Here is a 19,040-nt window from a genome sequence, read left to right on the forward strand (position 1 = left end):
TCTTTAGTAGCAAAAACAATATTAGCTTTTGATCTAAATAGCATTCCAACATAAAATTCATTTGTTTTGTCCCAGATTATATTCTTTGCATCCTTTTCATAAGATCAACTCACATTACATTACAGTAAATTTCTAAATACGGAAGAAGGTGCACTAATAACCTCAAGCGACTTTTATATCCATTGTTATAATATGTTGTTATCCTAACATCAACATTAACCTTCTCATCTAACTCGTTTTTATTTTGTGACCAATGATCCTCTCTTTCACTATCAAACTCATCATGATAATCATTCTCTTATTTACTTTTAGTATATTTAAATACGATGCTAAATTACTTTCCTCACAACTACTAATTCCTCTATTACCTATATTATAATCATCATTATAGAAACTTATAACCTCCTTGCCTTGATTGGTAACCTATATGATAATCAACACTCACAAATTCTACTTCCCTACCACTAGAAGCTACATCACCCATTACATCATTTATTGTCCTATACTCACGAATTGTATTAGCGTATAAAATAACTTCATCAATAGCTCTAACATTAATTAGGTAATCAAATATCTTCTACATCTTCATTCTCATGCAATTAAGCTAATTCATATTTCATGAATCTATTGACAATCATAGGTTGTCTACACATTACCTTTGTAATAAGTTGATTGTTACTTGACAATCTAACTACACGTACAATTAGCAAAACTAATTTGCAAGTGTAATAAAATCATTTATTATTTCTTATTAGAAATTTTGAATTTGAAACTGTGGATAACTATTTTTCAATAATAGAGTTTGGTAACATGAATGTTCCTCCATTAATGCTAGGCGGATAATAATGGAGCCTGCAAATTTGTATACTTTATATATATATATCTATATATATATATATATATATATATATATATATATATAGATATATATACGTCTGCCTAATATGCACGCACTTAGAATGAAGCTTTTTGTCTAAATACTGCAAAAGAATATTAAATAGCAAAAACCAATCTCAGATGTCTCTAATTTGCAGTGCTTGAGCAAAAAGCTTCTTAAAATAGAAAAAATGTCAAATTTGCTCTTGAACTATACAATAAAGATAAAAGAATATTAAATTTCATTTTTTAATTCAAATTATTGACAAGATATCATAAAAAAATAATAAACTATAATAAACTATACAATAAAGATAAAATAATATTAAATTTCATTCTTTAATTCAAATTATTTATAAAATATAAAAAAATAACAAACTTATCACTTGCCAAAATTTTAAAGCGTGTATTACACTCTATTTAAAATTTATTTTATAATGAGTTACATTCTACTTACATTTGACTTTTTTAAAAACCTATTTGATCTCTTACCCTGATTGGAGTAAATGATTTTGCAAAAAAAAAAATTAAATAAATTCTTACAAAATCATTCATAATTTCATATTCATATATGATTGAAAAATTTTCAAATTAAAAAATTTTAAATTCTTTTATTCTAAATAAAAAATTTATAAAAAGAAAATTTATAAAATTCTTGATTTCAAATGAAGGGTGAATGCTATTTTATGATTAAATTCAAATCAAAAAATATAATTTAGTATTTTTAGATTAATATATTTGGCCTTACTATATAATTTTGTGTCAAAATTTAGCTTTTTAATCCACTTTAAAATATCAATGTGTTACTTTGGTAGAACACTAAAAAATTATAATTGTTTCCATTCTTAAAATTTATAAAAAAAAAATAGACATTAATTTAATAAAAGCTCAATTTATCGAAAGAAATTAATTTTAGAATATTTACGTGTATATTTTTATCTTCATTTATTTAGTAAATTAAAATTCTTAGTATTAATATTTTGATAAAAATTTAATAAAATTAAAAGGATATGATAAACTGAAAGAACCTAAAAAAAAAAAGGTCTTCTTTTATTATCACTTCTTAGTATTAATTTTTTTTATTTTATTTGAAAATTATTATATAATAATTTTTTATAAAAAAAATAATAAAAATGATAAAAACAATAATATTTTTATCAAGCTTTGTAAATGTATTTTTATAAATAAAGTCATAAGATAAATAAGTCAATATTATTGAGTTGCTTTATATATACAACAATACATAGATAAATTTTCCTTCACGACACATGACTAGCAACCAAGGATGTGGGAAACTTTTTGAGATTTATTCATTAATTCATCAAAGATTCTCACCTCACCTGTAAGAGGAAAGGAGATTTTAGATTTATTTTTTAATTTATTTTTATAAATGCACATGTAAAATAATTATTAACTGATTTTTCTACGTAAGTATCATCCTCAATATGTCAATGTAATTATATAACATATCTTATAGTAAGAATAATAGAAGATTTACTCAATTTTTCACCTAAACAAATTGAAGCGTAAAATAAAACGGCTTAAAAAATATTTTATAAATTTAATCATAAAATTATATATTTAATCTGGGACTATAAAATATAATAAGATAGACATTTTTTAATGTTTTTTTTTTTTGAAAATTTATATATATTATCATGTAAGGCTTTGAAAAAAATAACTTATTTATATCTTTTATGTTATGCATTTATATCTTTTTATTTTTTTCTTTTCTAAGTGTTATTAGTATTATTATTATTATTACTATCTCAATTTTTATAATTTAAATAACTATTTTCCGTTACTAATTAATTAACTTTTAGGATTAAATTTATTATATTAAACTTTTTTATTAAAAATATAAGTAATATTACTAACTTTTTATCTCATATTTTTTTATTAAATTTTTATTATTATTATAAAAAAGAAATTATTATTAATAAAAGAATGAAAAATAGTTTAAATTTTGTTAAATAATATGTTATATTTATTATTTTTAAAAAATAAAAAATTATCCTTTTAACATATTAAAAATTATATTTCACAAAAATAGGATTTAATACACATATATATATGTATATGAGTTTTACCCACTCAAAAAATAATAAAAATTATTAAATTATGGGTTAAAAATTAAATTTCTAATTATGTATTCATAAGTTACAATGTATTTATTAATTATCCACATAATGCTATAATAAATAACAATTGTTATCAAATAAATTACAAGAAGTTATTTACATACACCTAAAACATATGCTTTTCTAATTATTAATAATATTTCATAAAATTATAAAAAATTTGATATTTCCTATAATATTATTGATATAATAAAAAAATAACATTTAAATATATTATATTTCTTTAATATAATAAAAGCATATATATATATCTTAGTCTACATAAAAATCAAGAAAAAAAATAGTAAAATTTAAAATATTATTTTATTTTTATATATTAATAAAAAATTTATAAATTTTAAAATTAGTACGAGCCTAAAGCAAATTATCTAATATATTATAAAGTTGAAATGCTGCCTCATCACATTGAAATGGTGTTCAATAATAATAAAATACATTAATAATAATTTTTTTGTATTTCTAACCCCTCACTTTAATGAAGTGATATTTTCAAAAGCATGTAATAACTTTCCTGATGAGATGAATGAACACCAACAATGGCTTAAGCTAGCTAATGGGAGATGAGCGAGTCACGGTATAAAAATTTAAAACAAGAAAATGCTACAGATTTATGCAAACTTGATTAAAGTGTATACAAATATTTAATCAAATTATTACAAAAATTTGTTATAAGTGGTATAAATGATGAGATAAATGAACATTAATAGTATTAGTGGCTTGACTTGGATCATGAGGGATGTCAGCCAGTCACTTTGACGTTATAAGTTTAAACAAGAAATTGCACTATGCATTACCCAGCAAATGTATGTATCCATCATTAATAACATAAAAGAATTCTTATATTGTTGAAACACAAACGCCAAATTACACTATGCAATTACTTGCTAAATGTGTTCATTACTGCAGCAAGACCTCCATAGAATTCTTATATTGTTGAAACTGCAACCAGACAAACAGAAAAATTAAGCTACCACATGTAAATCAAAGCAAACAAATAAACCAGCTCCGCAAATATTCTAACATAGGCAAGGATATGGTAATTGTCATGCCTAGATCCAACCACTGAATGAGATGAAGACCCAATGGTTACAAGGGGTGCGGTTAATTTCTCATTAGGGCTAATGGATTAGACAAGAAAGGATCAGCTCCCCCCCCCCCAAAAAAAAAAAAAAAGAAAAGAGAACAACTTTTCCTACAGATACACATGTACATATTCACTTAATTGGGAACTGGAGATGTAGCTATAGCATGGGTGAACTTATAGTCAATTCGAGCAAGGAGGCCATTTTCATTCTTTATAACTAAAATGCATGTACAGAAATTTATGAATGCAAGTGTTCAGTATTGTATTGCACCTGTTCCACAACCTCTTCACATTTATGAACTAAATCTTGCACTCTAGCAGCTCCAGATTCTTTCACCAAATTTGTTTTGGATTTAACAGCATCAACCTATTGATTGAAGAAAATCAACATTACGATACTTAAGACTATGAATTAATTGGCCAAAATTCAAAATAAAAATTACCTCTGATAGTACAGCCTCAAGCTTCCTTTGCCTTGCTGCCAGATCAACCCTCCTTGATTCCACCTCCAACTTAATACTATTACATTCCTTTGTAGCCTCCTCATACTTTAAATTTCCTTCTTTCTCCAACATCTTTCTTAACTCATCCAACTGTTGCGCTGGAAATGGAGGAAAATATGATCAAAACTCCCTTGTGTGGTCATCCAGATATAGAAAGCAACAACTCAATATAGGTTGCCTGAGAAACTACCTTTAGCTTGCCGTTCAACCAGTTTGGCATCAAGTGACTTATCCAACACTACATCATCACTTAACTTAGCTTTTAGGGTCTTGTAGTCTTTCTCAATGGACTTTGCAGAATTTACCTATCATAGGTACAGTTTCAGATTACAATATTTCAGTAATATCATTGCATTGCTAATACAAAATCAAAAGCCGTTTCTGGGAAAAGAAATATATAAATCCAAATGATGATGATAAGGTCAATTACTAACAATATTTAGTTGGAGAGCAAGGAAAAGGGTGGGGGGGGGGGGGGGGGGGGTGAGTAGTGACCTGTTCATGTATAGCCTGCATCTGGTTGAGGTGCTTTGCCATTTTCTTAGAAGTCTGAAATAGCATATAAAAACAACGCTGGTTAGTTACCCTTTAACTGAACTGAACTTGTGAAACCTGTGAATTTTCTATCATCATGCATTTGAACGCTTCTACTTTAAATAAAAAAAAGTAATATACTAATTCTTAAAAGGAATAACCTGACTGATTGAAAGGATAGAATAACCACAATCTACAAAAGATCTTGAGGAATACTTGCATGTATCAGAAGCATCATTATCTAGAAAATATATTCTTTGCCCAATCTAAGGTCACTTGGCTATCCTAGACCATAAGATTGCAACAGCACTTAATAGATTATTTTGTCATAACTAGACAAGATAATGCTCCCAAAAAAATTAGTTTCGTAAACCATTCTATGTACCATAACCTAAACATAATAGAAGATCTAAACCTCATAGTCCAACAGATTGAGAACAATTTGCCATTTGAGGTTAGATTATTTGGAACTTGAAAGAATCCAACATAATTCTAGATCAAATTCTCCAGCCGCAACATTATTTTGAAGTCTACCAGGATAAACTATCCCATTTAAGAAATCAATACCTTTTGGGCAGGTGCACTTTAATAACATCTGTAACGCAACAAGGCAATGTTGAATTTTTCACTAGGTACATAATTAGACAAACCTGTTAGCCCACTCCATTAGCCTATCCAGCCTGTAAATAGAGGACCATGGAAGGCAAACATAGCAGTTCATAAAAAGAAAATACCTTTGAATAAACCTCCAGAATGGAAGTCTTCTCCTGAAAGGATTGTATGGCTAATCTTTCAGCATTCCTTGCCTCTTCTCGAAATGATTTCTTCTCCTCCAAAGCCCTCTTTCAGTACATATGGGAAAGTTCAACAAAGAAAGCAGGTTTAAAAAAAAAAAGGAAAGAAAGAAAGAAAGAAAAGGTACCTGACAATGGGAAGTAGAGTAATTTGTAAGACTATTACTCACCCTAAAATCAATTTTACATTAAATAATAAAACAGAAAGCAAACTTGAAAACAGGTAGGAAACACTGCAGAGTAAGAATGACACTAGAAGAACTGAAGGAGATATTTGCTCAGCATACAACTTTTCCTCAGATTTTGTATATATATATAACTGCCAGTGAAAAGCTTACCAGAGAAGACATAGATCGAATTGTGAACAAATATAGCCAATAGAACATCTCAGATGAATTTTAAAATAAAAGAAAGGTACCTGCAATTTATCAGGTGATTGAACAATTTTTGAACGCAGGCTTGCATTTTCTTGGACACTTTGTACGAGGTCAAACTCAGCTTTTGAAATCTGCAAGAGCAATAAAGAAGGTATAGTGATGTACTGATGTCAACAATAACAAGAAAAATGTGCTCATGAAGAGGAAAATGAATAATAGATTATGTAGTTTATATGGCCAGCCTACTTATAGACATAAGAAGAACCCAATCCAGATGATGAACCAAATTTGTGATTCATTAATAAATATACACACGATATTCAAATAAGCCCCTAAAGAAGCCTAACTGTCCACAAGATAAGTTGAGAGAAATATCAGAAAAAATAATTAGTACATAGCATAACATAGTCCAGTATATCTGTGTGAAAAGCTGAATAGAAAAAAGTTATATATATATATATACATACATACACACACACACATACACACATATAATATCTCCATATTCATGATACAGAACAAAGCTGCGAGAGAAAACTAACTTAAGAATACAGTATTAACACCTAAAACTACGATACTATAGAACAATAGAAATATCAAGAAGAGTAAGTTCTATAGCAGACATGTTACAGCTAAGCTGGATCCTAGGTTCAGAGACACCAGAGGTCCTTGCGAATGTTATGGAGCTTTAATGAAACAGGAGAGAATTTATAGTCTCTGATAAATTGCAAGTAGCACGCTCTAATTTGTCTCTGATAAATTGCAATCAGCCGGTTCTGTTTTTATGAAGTACATCCTTATAAAAGAAATTTAACTTTTTTAAGAAAAAGGTGCTGCAAAAGACTTTTTCCAGAGACGAGCACCGTTATCATATTAATTTATCACTTTTATTCAACAGAGATTACACAAGCTAACTGTAAAATCTTACCTCCTCATCTATTTCCCCAGTCTTCTCCTTCAACTTTCGGAAAGAAGCTCTGAGTGACAACTGGTGATTGTTGAGGCCTGCAATGGTCTGATGCAATTCTTTAACGCTGGTATCTACTTCTTGCACAAGTGGCAACTCTCTTTCCCTTGCTTCATTATAGTCAGATATCTGTGCATTCAACTGCAAAGACAAACACTTTAGTGGAAACAAATACTCAATCCACTTTACGAATTCAAGAGCCTCTCTCCAGTCACCTGTGAAATCTTATCCTCCCATTCCCTTCGCTGATCATCAAGAAGTGTGAGTTCCTCCCCTATTGGTCTTAGCAGATTCATTTTTGATTCTCTGGTGAAGAAAATGAACAGGGTAATTAGAAACCATCAAAGAACTAGTAATTGAAAGAAATTCAGAATGCCACATTCTCTTGGTTGAAACTAAGATAATTCTACTTACCCCTACAGAAACCATTTCACAAAGTTCGAATGGGATGAAAGCACAGACAAAACAAATATGTTGCACTAATTTCGGAAGTGAAAAGTCTTCCTCACCGTGCGATTAGATAAAACAGCCCAGCAAATAAACCCTCAACTTATTGCATAAATTTCCAAATTACTCCCAGTTTCCCAGAATAAAAGAAATTGCAAACAATTTATCAATGCAAAATAAGTAAGAGAAACATACTTGTGAAGACAGAAATTGAGTATTGCACTTAGAAAAATTTCAGTCCGGTCTCCTTGTGGCCGCAAAAGATCTTTGAGGGTAAATTTCAATGGGCAATCCACCAAGCCCAACATCTCCCTTATCCTAATATACATATTCATAGTCCTAACAGAGTCCGCATGATGGTCTGGGTTCTCAAGCTGCTCCAAAGCAGCGAACTCCACTTGCCCTTGATCTTCTCTGCAGAAAATCACAAAACCCTCGAAGTAGTACTGTTAAATTCCGCCAAAATAATAAATGGGTTCGGATTTCAAAAGAAAAAAAAAAAAAAAAACAAAGGAGCGTACTCAAGAAGAAGATCAAGGTGAATCAGAAGTCGGGTGTAGAGATCAGACAAGAAATCTGGGTTTGGGTTCCTTATATCGTTCTCTACTACTGCGGCGATCTGTGACTCTGCCAGTACCGTTACTATTTCCCCGCGGGACAGTCTTGGGTAGTCGAACTTCGACATTTCTAGAGAGGAAGTAAGGGGCGGAAGGAAATGGGTTTCAAATAATTACAGAACGTAAATATGAAATTCGTAAGCTTTCCAGGACGCCAAACAGAGTCGGTTTCAGATGAAGGATCAGCTTTTGTTTCGCTCAAATGATTTTCCCGCCCAGAAAATTTAGGTATACGCCTATGCGATATGAATGGGGCCTTTAATGGGCCGATACGTCCGGCCCATCTTAGCAACATCACAAATAGGATGATAAAAATGTCGGTATTTTTAGATATTCAATTACAAACTCTATTAGTACGATTTTGATTTAAAAATTAATTCTCATAACATGAAGAATGGGATTCAGATGCATACATACACATATATTTGGCTATCAATTGATCCATTTACCTAAATAATTAATTTAATATAAAAATATATTTTATAATAATATTTAAAGGTTTTTTATATTGTTTCATTTTAAAAAATAAATTTTAATTTTTTAAAAAATATTAATTTTAAAGTGAAAAAAATATTAATATTAAAAATATTTCAAAAAGCTTTCTATCCCACACTTATTCGAAACGCAATTTTTCTTTGCTTTATAAATGGCTTTTATTTATTGGGCTTATAAAAATGCAAGAAAAGCAGGACTCGCGGGTAGGAAATTGGACCAAGAAATAATTTTAATTTAAAGCCATCGATTTATCTTTTTGCATATGTAAATAAATAGAACCGTAAAATTTTTATTTTTCATATATTTAAATTTTAAAACTTGTAAATAACTTTTTTTATTCATTCAAATTATTTTAAGTCAGATATAATTTTGTTAGTTTTTTTTTATTAGAGATTTTTAGCTATTGAATATTTTTTTATTAGAGTTTTTCTTGATTTTTCTAATAGTTCCAACAACTATATTTCTTAGCTATAAAAGGCTAGCACTTCTACAGAATTTAGTGTGCTTCATTTCGGTCTCTACATTCTCTCTTCTGCTTCATTTAGTCCCAACAACTATATTTCTTAGCTATAAAAGAGTAAAGGCAGGGAAACAAGGGCTTAGGGATTTACTCCCTTATCACTCATGGAATATGTAATACCCGGCTAAGCTCCGGCGTTGGAATTCCAAATCCCCATTGGAATCCGAAATTTTTGAAGTTGGAATCCCCTTAGAAGGGTAAAATAAGGTTTTTATAAAATAAATTTGAAAATTTTAAGGTTTTAAGAAAGAAAGAAAAGGGTTTTGAAGAAAAATACTTTGGAGGGGAAAAACCCAAGTTCGGCCGTCGAACCTTATGTTCGGCCGCCGAACATGGTGCTATCGCGGGAGCTCTCCTTTCAGCTCCCGAAGGTGGAGTTCTTGCCATTCCATTGTTGATTTTATTGTTTTTCCTTCAAAATATTCAAGAGTTTTCGCTTGTTTTTGAAGTTTTAAACTTGAATCCAAGATTTTAAAGTTTTGAGATTGTTTCTCCTCAACTCCAAGCTTGGGTCGCATCTACCTTAAATCTTCACAAGGTAAGTGTAGATCCTTGCATTTTCCTATGTTTTAAGTAAGTTTTAAAAAAGGGTTAAGGGTTAAAAATGCATGAATTGATTAGATCTAAAGTGTTAGGGTTTGTGTTAGTTTTGATGATGAATGCTTGCTCTTGTGATGTTTTATAGTTGTTTGTTGGGGTTTAGGCTAGTTTTTATGCCCTTTATGCTTGATATGTGTGTATGCATGTTTTGAGGAGTTAAGTGTAAGGATTTGAGAGTTTTGGAGGCTGAATGCCTAGGGCAGAAACGGGTTTTGCCTAGCTAGAGAACCCAAGTTCGATCGCCGAAGCAAGGTTCGGCCGCCGAACCTGCATGGGAGGCAGCCTTTTGGCCGCCTAATCTGCCCCCGAAAGCATGACTTTCGGATTTGTGTTGGGGTTTCGGCCGCCAAACCCGCCCCCGAAAGTTCCTGACTTTCGGATCTGTGGAGGACCTTCGGCCGCCGAACCTGCCCTCGAAAGTGCCTGACTTTCGGATCTGGAAGGGACCTTCGGCTGCCGAACCTGCCGCCGAAAGTCCCCTGCCCAACCTTCCTTTGCTTGTTTCCTATGCATGTTTTGTTATGTTTTAGGAGATTTTTGGGGAGTTGTTTTGAGTCATGTAATAGCTATGTTTGGTCCCTCATTAGAGTCCATCTGTGTAGGATCGGACCTGGGAGATCGTAGAGGCCAGCAGTGAGTTAGCTGCTATAGTGTTAGGTAAGCGTCAGTCAGAGGTGAGTAGAACTAAACTAATCTATTGTTTTAAAGAAATCAAACCTTTTAAGCATGTTCATGCATCACGAATACCATATTATTTATTAGGATGTTGCATTAGAATTCACGAATATGATGCATTGCATATTTTACTGTTGATGTGGATGGATATTAGATGACCCACTAGCCCTCGATATAATATGATATGATATGATACGGAAGTTCAGGTCGATGTCCATTCTACACTCCTGACATTTATGGATATGTTATGTTATGTTTAAGCAAAAGTCTTGAGGAGCTCCGTCGATAGCCGGGCACATTGGATTATGTAGAAGGTTACTGGTGACAAGTCCATCTTGTTGTGAATTGTTTGTGTTGTGACGCATTTCATATGAGCATATGTTTATTAAACTATTTTTTTATATTCTGCTCACTAGACTCTTGTAGTTTATCCCTTTCTCCTAACCCCAGGTTTGCAGGGTCAAAGATAGCTTGGGAGAGTCGGCAAATGGCTGGTATAGTTTAATGTAATAGAATAGTTGTGGACATATATTATTTAATGGATTAGAATTGTGCTTGGCCCTAGTATATGTTTTTGTAAATCCCTATTGTTCATGATCTTTATGTAAAAGTTTTTAATGATGAGTTATGTTTGAACCAAGCTTGAGGCATGTGATGGTTACCATACTAGAGCATTTGATGAGAGCTCTAGTGTGGATTTTATGTATACAGTTTATGATGCATGCACAGGTCAGGCCTTGGTTCGTGAAATGTTTAAGCTTTTGTGTCAATGTATGATCATGTATGGGATTTTATTAGATACACAGGATGTATAGTAGGCTTGCTACAGGTTCTGGAGATCTTAAGTCGATTTGAATCCTAGCGCCGGTAGCGATTCGGTTTCCGGGTCGTTGCAAAATAATTACTGAGGAGGTAAATGGGCACTTGATGACCGCCGGACTTCTTACACTTTGGGATGTGTTCGGACTCTGAAGAAGAATATAAGTCCAAAGCCAATTAAGTCATTCTCAAGCAGACCGGCCCAACATCGCGAGCCCTAGCCCGACGACGTGAAGCAGGCCGGATCAGCCATACGCGCAAGTCCAACAGAAGACAATCTAGCTTGGTGATATGACGCAGGGCAGAATAGCAGGCCCAGTCACTTCGCAGCTCTACTAGCATGCGCGCCGGAGGGAATTAAATGACCGCCTGACAAAGAGAGGTAAGTTGGCGAGTCCGCATATATGTATCTGAGTGACAGAAACAGGTGCTACTGTAGCAGAGTGACTGTTATATGTCACTAGAGGATAAAAGGAAAAGGGATAAAGGGGGAGAGACGCGATTCTCTCTGGCTAAGCTTATACTCACACTGTAAATCCTATTTTTTGGATCTTAAAATATCAAACATAACCTTTTTATATTATTTCCATCAGAGCACAAGAGTGTATAAAATCATTAAAACCTACCGCCTTGATAAAACTATACCTCACAACCTCCTAACTTATCCTCCTAGTTTAGAATTGTATTGAAATTGTCAATACAACACTATGGCAAGTCTTATGAAACATAGAGGCATCTTAAATGTGGGACCCTAGATAGATGTGGGATTTACAATCCCATATCAGCTGATTATAAATATTGATTTTAATATATAAATTCTAGTAAAAAACTACTAAATAACTTAGTTGAAATATTTTGGACCAAGTAGAAAATAGTTCCAAAAGTTATTTGGTTCAGTTTGGGCCTGTTACATTAATTGGTATCAAAGCCACTATGAATCAGAAAAATTGTGCGAGACTAGTGGATCTACGAGGAAAGGGTTACCCGTAAGACGAGATAGAGCCATCCAAAGCACTAGCAAACTACAATACCTAAGAGTTTAGTCCTGACTTACCAATTGTATTCAATTCAGCATAGAAAAATTATAACCAAGACATCGTAAAATTTAAGAGGAGTGTGGGACCCGCAATTTGGATAGATGTGGAATTTATAATTCCACATCGGGGCCGATTATAAATGTTGAATTTAATATATAAATTATAGTAAAAAACTATTAAATAATTCGGATTAACTATTTTGGGTCAAGTGGAAAATAAATCTAAAAATTATTTGAGTCAGTTTGAACCGGACTATTATACTACATTAAATCATTTTGCAAAAGATCTTGGTTGCCCATATCAAAATATCCATATGCAAAAGTTATTTGCCATTGTACTTTTGCATTAACAATTTGTACATGACAATCCACAAAGTGTTGAAAAACTAATCACCGTTTCAACAACAAAAAGTTGTTCCAATAAAATGATAAACCCCTTCCTTTCCAATCGGATAAATGAAAATTGAAAAAGGAGAGCCACATTAACGTTGCAAATATTTCATATACTTAAACCGATTCTTAGCCTATATGAGGAGAACGATGGATGGTTGATATTTATATAAAAGGTTTTTTAAAGTTTTCACTGTCGAGAAATACCTAGTACCCTAACAGTTCTAAATTAAGGACACCATTTGAACATACAAGAGTCAATATATATTGATTTGTTAACCAAATAAAACTATGACCACTACCTAAAAGGATGCAGTTTGAGTATAATCACAAACACCTTACGTATAGAATTCTCCACATGGTGCATATTTCATGTGAAAGGAAAGTTTTAATAGCTTTTGAAGATGAGAAAAAATCATTGGATCTTTCATCAAACAAGTGGTAGGCATATCTAAGCATCCCTTTGTTATTGATTTAGTCAAAAGGAAGTTAATGCGTCCTTCTATGAAAACTCGTTATGAAAGGTAACGCGACCTTAACCTACAAAAATCCTCAAGCTCGCTTTGTACCGATACTCAACAATCAAAGCATACACTAAAAGAAAGGCTTAAAAACCCCAGTACTATGCTCACTGTGCATCTCTTCATCCTAGATTTGCTAACTTGGTCCTATTCACCATTTCATGTCCCAATAATTTAAAAAAATATATTTTTTAATTTTTATATTATAAAAAGCTTTTTAATTTATTTTTTAATTTTAAAAAATATATTAAAATATTATTAAAATTTTTAAAATTTTTACTAATTAGTTATTTTATTAATTTTAGCTATTAAATATTTTAATATTTAATTTCTATAATTTAGAAAAACTCTAATTCTTTAATTTTGTAAAAAATTTATTTATTAATTTATTTTTATCAAGAGAATTTAAGATTTTTTTATAATATTTAACAACTAATATTAAGGGTATGATTAATTAGTAAATTTTTAAAAATCTTCAAAAGTTTAGTATTTTTTTTAAAATAAAAAATTAATTAATGAGTTTTTCTATAAAAACTAAATAATAATTTTTTTTATATTACATATTTAATAAGTGACTTGTTTTAATAAATTAATTAGTATATTAATTTTGATAAAAAGTATTTGAAAAATTCTAAATATAAATAAAATTATAATATTTTTTACATATTTTTTTCTTTTGATGCAAATTATGGAAAATATTCGGATCAAAATATACTAAAAAAAACAGTGATTTAGCGACCAGAATTTTAGTCGCTAAAAGGAAGAATTTGATTGCTATTTTAATAGCGACTATTTAGCGACCAAAATGAAATGGTCGGTGTTTGGCCAGTTGCTAAGTATTAGCGACGATTTGAAAATTCGTCGCTATTTTAGCGACGAATCAGCGACCATATTTTGGTCGCTAATTTGGTATCATGGCAAATTAAGTATTAGAAATATTAGTCACCGTGTGGAAGTAAATTGGTCGTTAAATTTTGGTCGCGAAATGGTCGCTGTTTTGATCGCTAATTTGGTCGATATTTTGTCGTTATTTGGTCTCAGGGAAGAGCATTTAGTCGCTATTTCGTCGCAAATTAATAGTAAAATCAAAAAAATATTTGTTATTTAATTTACTTTTGTGGCTGATTAGTTACTAATAAATGCATTTAAATCTGATTGGGTAATTTACGATTTAGTCCCTAGGTATTGCCATTATTAATAAGTCAGTCCCTGTATTTTTAGAAATCTATTAAAACGTCCTTATGTTTTATTTCCGTCAACGAAATAGTCCTTCCGTCCTATTTTCCGTTAAAATTAGATAAAGGAGGAGAGAGAAAATTTTTAAAATCCAATTTTACCCTCAAATAAAACCATTTATTTAGTCCTTGTATATTGTAATTACTAACAAGTTAGTCCTTACATTTTCAAAAATCTATTAAAATATTTTTATCTTTTTTCATATCTATTAAAACGTCCTTATTATTTTTTCCATCAATGAAATAGTCCCTATCTTTTCTCACATCTATTAAAACATCCTTATCGTTTATTTAAGTCAACGAAATAGTCCCTCCTCATCGTTTCTTTCTGTCAACGAAATCGTCTCTCCCTATATTTTTAGAAATATATTAAAACGTCCTTATTGTTTCTTTTTGTCAACGAAATAGTCCCTATCTTTTCTTAGATCTATTAAAACATCCTTATTGTTTCTTTTTATCAACAAAATAGTCCATATCTTTTCTTTCCTCTTCCTCCTCCTCCTCCTCCTCCTCCTCCTCCGCCGCCGAAAAAGAAGAAGAAGAAGAAGAAGAAGAAGAAGAGAAAGAAGAAAAAGAAGAAGAAGGAGAAGAAGAAGAAGAAGGAGAAGAAGAAGAAGAAGGAGAGAAAGAAGAAAAAGAAGAAGAAGAAGGAGAAGAATGAGAAGAAGAAGAAGAAGAAAAAGAAGAAAAAGAAGCAAAAGAAGAAAAAGGAGAAGAAGCAGAAGAAGAAGGAGAAAAAACAGAAGCTGAAGAAGAAAAAGGAGAAGAAGCAGAAGAAGAAGAAGCAAAAGGAAGAAGAATTGATGAAGAAGAAAAGGAAGGAGGAGGAGGAGAAAAATAATTGGGGGTAATTTAGTCTTTTACTATATTTTTAACGGCAAAAATAGACAAAAGGACTATTTCGTTGACGGAGAGAAAACATAAGGACGTTTTAATAGGTTTCTGAAAATACAGGGACTGACTTGTTAATAATGGCAATACCCAGGGACTAAATCGTAAATTACCCAATCTGATTCATATCATTTTTCAAATAAATTCATAAACTTGCTATAATATCAATATGTACATACACATTCCAATATATAAAACATCAAAGACAATATATACATATCAACTTCATTTTCATAATTCTGCAATCTAAAAGTTCAAAACATTACTATAGTTCAACACTAAGAAACTTAAAATATCTCAAAATACATAATGGATCTAAATAGTATCAAATTCATATCATAAAGTATATTATTTAAGTCAATGAGAAATGACATCATGCTAATCCATATGTGAATCACCAAGGGATCTATGAGCTGGATGAATATCAGATGATGATGGCATCAATGAGGAAGACTGTTGTCCCATCTTCGCTGCCTATAGTTCATCACGCATTTGAGCTATCATCTGATTTTGGTCTTCTACAAGTTTTTGCAAACTATTATGCTTCTCTTCAAACTTTGCTTCAATTTCCTTCTTCCATTCTGGTGATTGGGATGATGGAACATCAACAAATGTTCCCCTAGTTCCTGTTTGAGAGAAGGCAGAAGAGGCAGCACTACCTAAACCATAAACTCGACTTTTTTGCCATCCTCCTGCTGCAGTAATAAACAATTGATCCTCATTAATAGTTCCTCAATCTCCTTCCACATGATCTGATCCCACATACTGGCTTGACTGTTGTTCTTTTAGCTTCAGATAATTTTCCTAGAAAATCACATAATAACAGTTCAATTTGAATACTAAAGTAAGGAAAAATGCTAATACCTACAAGATATAACAATTATAATACCTACAAGATATAACAATTATAATACCTGCAAGATATCACATTTACAATACTTCCAAGATATGATAATAGAAAAATCAATCACACAACTGAGAATCATAAACAATTTCCTTGTGAGAATCATAAACAATTTCCTTGTGAGAATCACCTAGATATCAGAATCATACTTGCAACTCAAAATCAATCAACAACTCAAAATCAATCACACAGCTGAAAATCAATCACATAGACATCAAAATCATACTTGCAAGATATTACTTAGAAAGACAACTTGTTTATATAGAAACTTACATAAACAATTTCAGCTCGTTTATCAACAAATTTGTTGCGATCACTCTTCTTTGTATGGATGTGGAGAAACAACTCAGCTGCAGTTGGAGGAACTTTGTCTGTGTTAGCATTTTGTATGCGTCTAGCATGCTCCTCATGTGTTATGGACCCGCCTGTATGTTTAGAAGGACCAGCTCTGTAACAGCCCGGACGTGATCCCCGGCACTGTTACCGCTCACGGCCCAGGGCTATCCCTCGCCTGGCCTCTTGCCACCTCGGGCTTTCCACTGGCGTCGTGAGCAGCTCTTAACATCCCTTCACCCTCACGGGTTCCAGGCAGGATTTGTCCCTCGGGAGAGCACCTACGGCCCATCTTACCCCAAGTGGATTTGGCCCAAATTTCCCTTTGGAAATTAGGTCGCCTCCCCCACTGCTCGAACCCTTGACCTCCCACTTTAAGGGAATAGTCTGGTGAGAGTGAGTACCAATTGTGCCATTGGAACAATTGGTACTCACTCTCACCAGACTATTCCCTTACGCCAGTGGAAAGCCCGAGGTGGCAAGAGGCCAGGCGAGGGATAGCCCTGGGCCGTGAGCGGTAACAGTGCCGGGGATCACGTCCGGGCTGTTACAAGCTCCTTCACTCCCTTCTCTGTTAGGCGGTTTTTTGAGTACTTCATTGACTTTGCTACATACTCTGGAGTACTCCAATCTAAATTTCATTTATCTCAAACTTTAACTGATATATAAGCACTCCTCTTTTTTTTCTTCTTTTCATTTGTCAGAAAGTCTTTGTATCAGGTAGCTGCAAGTGCTGTTGTGCATAGTGCACTAGCTGCAAGTGCATTGCTGGGCAGCATGTGCACCTTGCTGCTGCACTTGCAGCAAGTGCAATGCTGCACTGCACAACATTTATGCACAGCAGATGCTTGCTGCAAGTGTAGCACTACACTTGCAGCAAGTGCAGTGCTACACAGCATGTGCACGTTGTTGCTGCACTTGTAGCAAGTGCAGTGTTGCACAGCATGTGCACCTTACTGCTGCACTTGCATGTCCCATCCCTTTCTTCCACTTAAGGTTGTGCCATTACAATTAATTTTAAGTTAAAAAACAAGAATGCCATTAATAAAATATATTACTTTTAATCAGAAAAGAGCAATCTAACAATCCCTGTTAAATAAATAAAGTTACTATAATTGAATGGCTTACCTTTAAAAGTTTGTTTCCTAAAAAGAAAAAAATTTACTTTCTTAGCCTAAATTTGAATTAATAATAATAGTAATAAAATATTTTACTAGATTATTTACCCCAATTTAACAAGGTCTTAAGTTCACAATTGTGCTGTGTGGCAAGACTCATGCATAAAGAATTGCCTCTACCCCACTCCCTATATTTAGGACCACCTTACACAGTATACACTGAACAAGACAAGATTTTTCCCTGAATTCACTAAAGCCTATAGCTAATGGATCTACTACTATTTCTACAATTTAATAAGTTAAATAATTAAATTTAAACAAAATATGTTGTTCAACATATTTAATATTTGATTTGTTTATGTTGAAATATGGTCATTACACTGCAAGTAAACGACCACAACATGATTTATTTATTTATTTTTCTCTTGAAAGAATCATGCTTGATTATGATACTCAAAATCCTGGAATTCAGTTAATTTTTTTTAAAAAAAAATTATGATTTGAAGATTAAGGTGACTAAAATTTTTGAGAGATCAATATACAATTATAATTCTCATAAAAATAATAATTAAAATAGCAACGTATTTAGAAAGTTTTAATTACAAGACGTTTCTTCCATGGTTTTTCTATATATACTTCTTTATCGTTTACAATTTAATTATTATTATTTCTTTCATTAATAAAAGGAAGGCATTTGAGAACATTAGCTAAAGATTAAAAAAAAATGGAATCTGCTACTGAATATTTCTGCAACCTCAAAATAGTAAAAAGGGTGAGGTGAAGCAGCCTAAATGTTAAGCAAGCAATTTCAATTATTGTTAAGCTATGAGTTCATAGACAGGAAAACTTTGTTATTCAACACGTCAACAATGGAATGCATAAACTTTCATTACATCTTCCAGAAAAAGTCTAACAACAATCAATAGAAATTATGGAATATCTTGCAGTTATGTACATGTAGAATCTATCTTCAACAGTGGAGAATAGATTCCACACAGATCATTTAAGAGAGGGTGTATATATACTGTGTACAATGAATAATTTCTCAACCCCCATGAGCTCATATTTATTGCTTTTCCATTGATACAACAACTGGGCAATTATGATATTAATAAGACATATTCGAAACAGAAACCTATAATACAATATCTCTCTTATCATAA

The 19,040-nt window shown here is 31.9% G+C and overlaps 1 protein-coding gene across 1 annotated transcript; it reads right to left on the minus strand.

Annotated features, from left to right (window-relative positions):
• Nucleotides 1-3,624: 3,624 nt before the first annotated feature.
• LOC110624538 (kinetochore protein NUF2 homolog) lies at nucleotides 3,625-8,547 on the minus strand. The gene is made up of 11 exons (XM_021769733.2): nucleotides 8,245-8,547; nucleotides 7,919-8,137; nucleotides 7,492-7,582; nucleotides 7,238-7,417; nucleotides 6,351-6,440; nucleotides 5,873-5,980; nucleotides 5,100-5,153; nucleotides 4,795-4,909; nucleotides 4,545-4,702; nucleotides 4,373-4,468; nucleotides 3,625-3,956 (listed from the first exon to the last, which is right to left on the minus strand). Exons 1-11 carry the CDS (start codon nucleotides 8,406-8,408, stop codon nucleotides 3,915-3,917), a joined length of 1,317 nt encoding a protein of 438 aa, XP_021625425.1. The 5' UTR covers nucleotides 8,409-8,547; the 3' UTR covers nucleotides 3,625-3,914.
• Between the last annotated feature and the right edge of the window lie 10,493 nt (nucleotides 8,548-19,040).

Source organism: Manihot esculenta, chromosome 10 (genome assembly GCF_001659605.2).
Source record: "Manihot esculenta cultivar AM560-2 chromosome 10, M.esculenta_v8, whole genome shotgun sequence".
NCBI lineage: Eukaryota > Viridiplantae > Streptophyta > Magnoliopsida > Malpighiales > Euphorbiaceae > Manihot > Manihot esculenta.

Excerpts from the sequence above, each read along its gene's own strand:
- LOC110624538 (XM_021769733.2), bottom strand. The coding sequence starts at position 8,408 with ATGTCGAAGTTCGACTACCCAAGACTGTCCCGCGGGGAAATAGTAACG. Across the intron at positions 7,583-7,918 it reads CTCAATTTCTGTCTTCACAA|AGAATCAAAAATGAATCTGC; the intron begins GTATGTTTCTCT and ends TTTCTTCACCAG. Across the intron at positions 3,957-4,372 it reads GTGAAGAGGTTGTGGAACAG|TTTCAACAATATAAGAATTC; the intron begins GTGCAATACAAT and ends GTCTGGTTGCAG.